At 38.7% G+C, this 8,989-nt stretch overlaps 1 protein-coding gene across 1 annotated transcript; it reads left to right on the top strand.

The window, feature by feature from the left end:
• The first annotated feature begins 7,128 nt into the window (after positions 1-7,128).
• On the top strand, positions 7,129-8,067 carry LOC136822295 (adenosine receptor A3-like). The gene has a single exon (XM_067078535.1). It carries the CDS (start codon positions 7,129-7,131, stop codon positions 8,065-8,067), a length of 939 nt encoding a protein of 312 aa, XP_066934636.1.
• Positions 8,068-8,989: the final 922 nt, after the last annotated feature.

Below are 8,989 nucleotides of genomic sequence, written 5' to 3'. Positions count from 1 at the left end.
GTTCGTCCGTCCGTCCGTCCGTCTGTTACCAGCTTTTCTCAGGATTGGCTCATTAGTTTTTTCAGTTTTTTTGCACAATGATGCAAAATGGCAATGTCCAGAACGTGACGGAGCCCGATTTTTGAGAAAAAATTTATTTGGGCAAATTTGGGCCAAAAACTACCTAAAAATAGGTTTTTTTGTGCAAAATCCTGTCATTACTTTTTTCTGATTTTTTGTACAAAGATGGAGGGCAAGATTCTCTAAAGAATGGCTGAAGTGTTTTTTCCTGGAAAATTCTTATTCGCCTTAAAAGACGGATTTTCGTATTTTAGGGAAATTCCCTTTAACCAAATAAGAAAATATAGCTTTTCTCAATGTTGACTCATAATTTTTTTCTGATTTTTTGCACAATGATGCAAAATGACAATGCCCAAAATGTGACGGAGCCAGATTTTCAAGGAAAATCTTTTTGGGCAAATTTGGGCCAAAAACAGCTTAAAAGGTTTTTTGGGTCTGAATGGTTTAAGTGATTTTCGTATTTGGGGACATTCCTTTTTACCATTTTACATTATTCAACACACAAGCTTTATTTTTCCATTCTGAATTTTTGTACAATTATTGTCACTTTTTTCTTATTTTCATCTGATGTTAATCATTAGGTAGGTCCATTCAGCATCTTGCTTTTTTTTTCATATGATTGAGGAACTACATTACACTTACGAACATATACTACTTACAAAAAAAAACATAGAAAAAATAAATAGCTCCTCCCCCCGCAAGGCACTAAGTGATATCGCCAAGGGTACTAAGCTATTGAATAAAAGAAAAAAAAACTTAAAGGGAAAACCATCACTAAAAGGATAAACAAAAATATTAAAAAATATTAGAGCTGTGTAAGAAGATCATTAAACTAAAATAAGGCACCACTAAACCTTTCAGAGTCGAGAATAAATTCAATGACAAGATTAATTATTATGTTATTTATGTTGAAAGGTAATTCTGGATCACCGTACAACAAAAGGTTGAAGAGTTTAGGAGGGCTTAGTGGATAAATATTTATGTCTTGGTTCAGAAGTTTGTTGAACAAAAGATGTCTTGCCTGAGAGTAAATAGAGCAGTGCAAAAGAAAGTGTTGAGAGTTTTCGATGGAATTTGTTCTACACGCACAAAATGGATCTAAGGTGTCACGAAAACCGTGTCTAAATTTATGTTCATTGAGGTGACTAAATCCTACTCGAAGACGATTGAGAAGGATCACACCCTGGTTGTCACGAGCTCCAAAAACAGGAGAAAGTTTGGGCCTTAGAAACTCAAGGATTGCTTTTTTGAAGGTAGATACTGAAGGCATATCTCTTATACGACCAGCCAGAATATTCCACTGTGTTATGCAGTATGGATAAAAAGAATTCCGGAAACGCTCAATTCGAATATTAAGTTGATAAATAGGGTTTCTTGTTCTTAGATTACCCGGTGCCGCAAGTCTTGCTGGTAAGTGTAGTTACATAAATAAGAGGCTGCTAAATTGTTTAAAATTTTGTAGAAGAAGACCATTCTTCTACTAAATCGACGATCAGCAAGACTCTCGAGACCAAGTTCAGAATAAAGTTTTTCTTGAGACGTTCCACGAAAGCAGCCAGTTATAGCAAGGCAAGCATTATATTGGATGGATTCAAGCTTACGAACAAAAGTCTAATTTCCAGGATGGTCGTATATAATATCCCCATAGTCTAAATGTGGTCTAATGTAAGATTTGTATAAAGTAAGCAGAGATTTTCTTGGTACATGTTTGCGAAGTCTGTTAATGAGGCCAATACCTTTGTTGGCCTTTTTTATTTTTTCGTCTAAATGGTGACTGAATGAGAGTTTGGAATCCAAGATAAGACCTAGGTGCTTCTGACATTCACTAGTTCTTATGTCAGTATTATTGAAATATAAAACAGGAGCATTAGCTGGTAAGAGCCTGATTTACTTCTATTTTACAGGGCAGTATCTATTAGAGGATTTCGTTTTATGCTTGATAACAAAATTAATTTTTTCTCTCTCTATTTCATTTAGACTAGTCGACAAGTTAACAAACAATTCCAATACTGTATAGCAGACATACCTATGATGAAGGGAGTGAAAATCAAGCGTTTTTAAGTTATTTAGATTTATGAAGTACTCGAAAGACTAAAGGTCGTATAAGTGATTCAAAGGAAGCCAGATTTAACTGTATGAAACGTAAACAAACGGGGGTGTCTGTGTATAGGGTATGTGGGTGTGTGTGTGGGGGCACTCGTAAAACTGAAAGGAAAGGGGTGTAAAATTTTAACTATTTCAACGAGCACGCTTAGCACGGCGAGCACGAGATCTGAACACACTGTGTGTGGGGTGTCTGTGTATAGGGTGTCTGTGTATAGGGTATGTGGGTGTGTGTGTGGGGGCACTCGTAAAACTTAAAGGAAAGGGGTGTAAAATTTTAATTAATTCAACGAGCACGCTTAGCACGGCGAGCACGAGATCTGAACACACTGTGTGTGGGGGTGTCTGTGTATAGGGTGTCTATGTATAGGGTGTATGTGGGTGTGTGTGTGGGGGCACTCGTAAAACTGAAAGGAAAGGGGTGTAAAATTTTAATTAATTCAACGAGCACGCTTAGCACGGCGAGCACGAGATCTGAACACACTGTGTGTGGGGGTGTCTGTGTATAGGGTGTCTGTGTATAGGGTATATGGGTGTGTGTGTGGGGGCACTCGTAAAACTTAAAGGAAAGGGGTGTAAAATTTTAACTAATTCAACGAGCACGCTTAGCACGGCAAGCACGAGATCTGAACACACTGTGTGTGGGGGTGTCTGTGTATAGGGTGTCTGTGTATAGGGTATGTGGTGTGTGGTGTGGGACACTAGTAAAACTGAAAGGAAAGGGGTGTAAAATTTTAACTAATTCAACGAGCACGCTTAGCACGGCGAGCACGAGATCTGAACACACTGTGTGTGGGGGTGTCTGTGTATAGGGTGTCTGTGTATAGGGTATGTAGGTGTGTGTGGGGGGACACTCGTAAAACTTAAAGGAAAGGGGTGTAAAATTTTAACTAATTCAACGAGCACGCTTAGCACGGCAAGCACGAGATCTGAACACACTGTGTGTGGGGGTGTCTGTGTATAGGGTATGTGGGTGTGTGTGTGGGGACACTCGTAAAACTGAAAGGAAAGGGGTGTAAAATTTTAACTAATTCAACGAGCACGCTTAGCACGGCGAGCACGAGATCTGAACACACTGTGTGTGGGGGTGTCTGTGTATAGGGTGTCTGTGTATAGGGTATGTAGGTGTGTGTGGGGGGACACTCGTAAAACTGAAAGGAAAGGGGTGTAAAATTTTAACTAATTCAACGAGCACGCTTAGCACGGCGAGCACGAGATCTGAACACACTGTGTGTGGGGGTGTCTGTGTATAGGGTGTCTGTGTATAGGGTATGTGTGTGTGTGTGGGGGCACTCGTAAAACTTAAAGGAAAGGGGTGTAAAATTTTAACTAATTCAACGAGCACGCTTAGCACGGCAAGCACGAGATCTGAACACACTGTGTGTGGGGGTGTCTGTGTATAGGGTATGTGGGTGTGTGTGTGGGGACACTCGTAAAACTTAAAGGAAAGGGGTGTAAAATTTTAACTAATTCAACGAGCACGCTTAGCACGGCGAGCACGAGAACTGAACACACTGTGTGTGGGGGTGTCTGTGTATAGGGTGTCTATGTATAGGGTGTATGTGGGTGTGTGTGTGGGGGCACTCGTAAAACTGAAAGGAAAGGGGTGTAAAGCCTTGAGAGCTATTACTCCTATCCTGAATTATTCCTAATTGGTCTTTGGGTTAGAATTTTATTGGTTTTCTAACAGCCAATCAGATTGCAGCTTTGTAATGTTCACCGAAACCCATTCTTTGTTCTGTTGTTGAATTTCGTACTTCTCATTTGCGAATGAAGACTTGTGGTTTGCGAAGCATTTCTTAAATTTGGGTTCAGCCAGTCCAATATAAAATCTTTCACCATATTCCGGTTCATCGTCACAGGTCACTGTCGCTTGATACACTGATCACTCGACCAAGCAGGAGCCGTTGAGGGGACATGAATGCTTATCCCTACCGTTACATGTCCGTGCGTCATCTTCACCGTTGTCGCGTTTGAGGATGTTTTTGTTATGACTTTGGATTATTGATTTGATGTTTCTGGTACAGCTGTAACTCACTTTGACGGTGTTGCGATTAAAGATCTTGTTAAATTTATGGTGTTTAGGAAAATGCTTGTCGATGAGCTGCAGGAATTTACGGGCGATTTTGGTTTCGACATTTTGATTGTATGGAGGATTGAACCAAGTGATCTTTCGCTTTCGTTTTTTTGGGCGGTTTTTTGCGTTCACGTTGGTTGGATTGTAAGTAAGCGTGACGGTGTAACCGCTGTCCTTTAGTGCTTTCTCGTAAGGTTTCTTGGCTAAGTCGAAAATCTTTTTGTTGGATGAGTGGTTTGACAGTCGTTGCTCGATCGTTTTTGGGATCTGTTTAATGACATTGGGAGGATGGTTTGATTGAGTGTTGATGTATTGAAGCTTGTTGTCTGGCTTTAAGTATGGTTTGAACGTACCATCAATTAGGTTTAAGGTAATGTCCAAGAAATCGTTATCGAATGCAACAAGAAAGTCGTTGATTTCTTGCAACGACTGTCAAACCACTCATCCAACAAAAAGATTTTCGACTTAGCCAAGAAACCTTACGAGAAAGCACTAAAGGACAGCGGTTACACCGTCACGCTTACTTACAATCCAACCAACGTGAACGCAAAAAACCGCCCAAAAAAACGAAAGCGAAAGATCACTTGGTTCAATCCTCCATACAATCAAAATGTCGAAACCAAAATCGCCCGTAAATTCCTGCAGCTCATCGACAAGCATTTTCCTAAACACCATAAATTTAACAAGATCTTTAATCGCAACACCGTCAAAGTGAGTTACAGCTGCACCAGAAACATCAAATCAATAATCCAAAGTCATAACAAAAACATCCTCAAACGCGACAACGGTGAAGATGACGCACGGACATGTAACTGTAGGGATAAGCATTCATGTCCCCTCAACGGCTCCTGCTTGGTCGAGCGATCAGTGTATCAAGCGACAGTGACCTGTGACGATGAACCGGAATATGGTGAAAGATTTTATATTGGACTGGCTGAACCCAAATTTAAGAAACGCTTCGCAAACCACAAGTCTTCATTCGCAAATGAGAAGTACGAAAAGGAGACAGAACTTTCTAAGGAAATTTGGAGGTTGAAACGTAAAAACTGACACCCAAAGATTACTTGGAAAACAATCCGTCGTTGTCCGCCCTTCAACCGTGCCTCGGTAAAATGTTCACTTTGTCTCAGTGAAAAGTTTGAAATTGCAACATTCAACCAGCCCGACAAGCTGTTGAACTCCAGAAACGAACTGATTTCGAAATGCCGCCACGTGAACAAGTTCACGCTAAAACAACACGATTCGAAAGACTGACGTCAATTGTTGTCAAAAGAAGCCAGTACATTGTTCTTCGTAAACATTCAAAACGAACTTTAGTTTTTTTAATTTTATTTTCAACTGATGATCGTCTCAACGGCGTGAAACTATTAGTTTTGAAATAAAACTCATTAACTTCATTCGACAATAGTATATAATTTTGATATGAAATTAAGATATGAAATATGAAATGCTTGATTTTTTTAATTTATTGAATTTATTGAATATCAATTTTCAGGCCCGTAGAACAACTAATTAAATTGGTCTCGCCTTAATGAAATTTTAAAATTGAACTAATTGAATATCATTATATATTGAGTTTCTTTTTATTTCAGTTTTTCAGTGAAAGAAATATAAAAGTGAATACTATATTAAAATGATTGAACAGAGAAATTAGCTCAAGACAGAAAAACTTTTGGTACGGATTGAGTTTTGTGTTCTTTTTGGTAAGCTCTCCAATTATCGAGTTTACAAGGCTTTTTAGTAAAGTTTTGGTGAAGAAGCTATTAGAGAGTGCTTTTTCTCACCAACTCAGGTCTGATAACAGTGCTGATGATGTATTTATTTATTTTCAAAGTTCATAAATATTTTTCACTGATTAAGGTATGGCATGTATCTTCAAAGATATGATATGATATTAAAACATATATTTTCCTGAAATAAAGAAACTGATGTCTTTGATGAATAAGCATAAGAGTAAGCATCTAAGAAAGAGAGGAAAATCCAATTCCTACGAGTTAGACCAAAAGTGACGATTTCTAACTCAAACTGGGCAATACATAACCCATGACCAATATACTCGTCATTGGCACTTAAAGAGTTGACAAAAGAAGACTGTTGAGAATTTGAAAGTAAGATTGTTGAGAGAGCTTTCCTGAGAATACACGTTTTTTTTTTATTAGAGCACCTAAAATTTGGCTGAGCCTGAATGTGCTTATTTTTTTAGCAATTTTCAGCCTAAAATGTTCTTAAATGCGTTTTTAATTTTTCAGACTACTCTAAATCGACAATATGATACAAAATAAATGTTCTTAATTTTTCGACGAATTTCAGCCTATATGTTTTATAAACTAGGTTCTAATAAAAAAAAAACGTGTAGCAAATAAAAAATGGAAATGGTGATGAAAATTTGTCGATATCCAAACTTTGATTTTTATTTAAAAAAATGTTTTGCGAGTAATTATTCAAGGAAAGAGACTACAGCTTATCGGCAATGTATAAAAAGAAAGTCTGAATGTCGGAGAAACCAAATTCTTTGAAGGATTCTACCGAACAGTCGTTTTAAGTTATATCACAAAAACGGCGAAAACTTTGTATGATCAAAATATTAGTCATATCATTTAGGTATTGTTGATCCATCATATTAACGGATAGAAGAATATTTGCCGCCGTGATAAAGCTGGCTGGCATGCAACATTTTTTTAATGTACATCTAACGTCATAGACGGGTTAAGGATGTTGGCTGGACGTTGTTTCGACGTGTTTGCCGGTTTGAAATGAAAGAAGAACTAATGTAAAAATACTGATGGAATGAATGATCATCAGAAAATAGCCATAGAAAAATCTGAACTTCCATTTGCTTCATAGGTTTGTGGTGACTTGAGCATTGTGAAAGCAAAGACAGTTAAAACATGAATAAGACTGACAAATTTTGTCAAAATGTGTACGATAAACGTCTGGTGCTTTATCCAGCACACAAAACCTTTATCTTGGTGTACAGTTTCATTATTGTTGGATTTGCAAACTTCATAGCGAACGTTCTAGTCATCTACACATTGAAAAAGACTAAACAATACGTTAAACCGACTTTAAGGATTATCCTGTATCTGAGCATTTGTGATGTTGCAATTTCTCTGACAGCTCCGGCAAGTATGTTAACCCTGATGATTTTTGTCCCTGAAAAGAATTGCATTGTTGAATTAACAATCAAGTTCTTTAACTCACTTTCGGGCTACATATCAGCATGTGGAACGTCTCTAATCGCATTCGACCGCTTCGCATCCGTCAAATACTTGAACGAGTACAAAATCAAGATGGCTAAACATCGCATCAACATTTACATGCTTCTAATCACACTAGCTGCGTTTACAGTCACATTACTATCAACCCTGGGAAGTGTGTATGATTTCTACACCGTTTCAATCCTTATATCCTCAATTTTTGGTAGCATCCAGCTCATCACGACAACATCCTTATATTTCTCTGCAAAGAGGTTGGTGCGCCGCTCAAGACGCCGTACCCGGTTCAGTACGCACGACAAAATGGCCCTGGTGGACCATAAAATGACTTTCCTGGCTAATAAATACATGGCATCAGTAGCTGTATTTTATTCCCTCTACACTTTGACAGTCTCAATGAACACTATACTTTATAAAGAGAGCTATTCCACAGAATATAAAAGCTGGCTCAACTTGTGTATGTTTTTCGGGATTCAAATTGCTTTCACCAATTCCTTTACCAATGCTCTCATCTTCCTGGTCGTGAACAAGAAAGCAAAGAGATGTCTATTAAATACTGTCATTCCGTCCAGCGTAGTGGAAAAAGACTCAAAGTCAGTCCAAGAAACATAAAAAATGGCGACCCAGCTGACACACAACGTTGTCATGTCGTTAAATAAACGTTAAAAAAACGTCATGTGCCAGTGAGTATGGTGCCAGTTGGAGCTATGGCCAGTGAGTCTATGAGTTAAAATATAAAGCCGATTTTTTATTATCTAACAAGCACGGGGACAAATTTTGAGTTATGGAGCAAGGTCGAGTAGAGTGGAGTGGAGTAGAGTGGAGTGGAGTAGAGTGGAGTGGAGTGGAGTGGAGTGGAGTGGAGTGGAGTGGAGTGGAGTGGAGTGGAGTGGAGTGGAGTGGAGTGGAGTGGAGTGGAGTGGAGTGGAGTGGAGTGGAGTGGAGTGGAGTGTGGAATGTGAGTAAAGTGAGCGAGTGGGTCTACAAGGCATTTTTAACTTAAGGGACTGCAAAACGTGTTCACGTAAATGTGCGAGACATTCAGGCTGTAGAGGTTCGAGTTAAACAGAACCCGCTGTATTTACAACATTGTTCCCCCAGCGTATTGGGCTCTTCCAGAAAATTTTTGTACATGGGAGTTGGAGGATATTTTGGATATTTTGTCGATTTTGTCTGAGTAGTAATAATTCTGCAAAATCTGCCTTGTTTTAGGGGCAAACTTGCTCTGAATAGGGGTGATTTTGAATGTCCGGGGGGTCAATTGATGCTTGTCTAGGGGGTAAATTTCCAAAAAATGTTATAACCTCCACCCCCCCCCCATATTCAATTTTTTTTCTAGAAGAGCCCATTATCAGGCTTTTTGAACTCAATTGATGGTACCGAATAATAAAGCGTAACAAAGCCTTGGATTCACGCGAACGGGGTTGATACAATCATGTTACGAGTGAAAACTGATAACAGAGACCACGCTTGTCGGGAATTCAAGTAAATTTTGTGTGCTATTGGATATATTTGTCAATGTTTCCTTTAATTT

This window comes from Clytia hemisphaerica, unplaced genomic scaffold (genome assembly GCF_902728285.1).
Source record: "Clytia hemisphaerica strain Z4C2 unplaced genomic scaffold, Clytia hemisphaerica genome assembly, whole genome shotgun sequence".
NCBI lineage: Eukaryota > Metazoa > Cnidaria > Hydrozoa > Leptothecata > Clytiidae > Clytia > Clytia hemisphaerica.
This window is presented reverse-complemented; position numbering and strand designations above follow the sequence as displayed.

Excerpts from the sequence above, each read along its gene's own strand:
- LOC136822295 (XM_067078535.1), top strand. The coding sequence starts at position 7,129 with ATGAATAAGACTGACAAATTTTGTCAAAATGTGTACGATAAACGTCTG.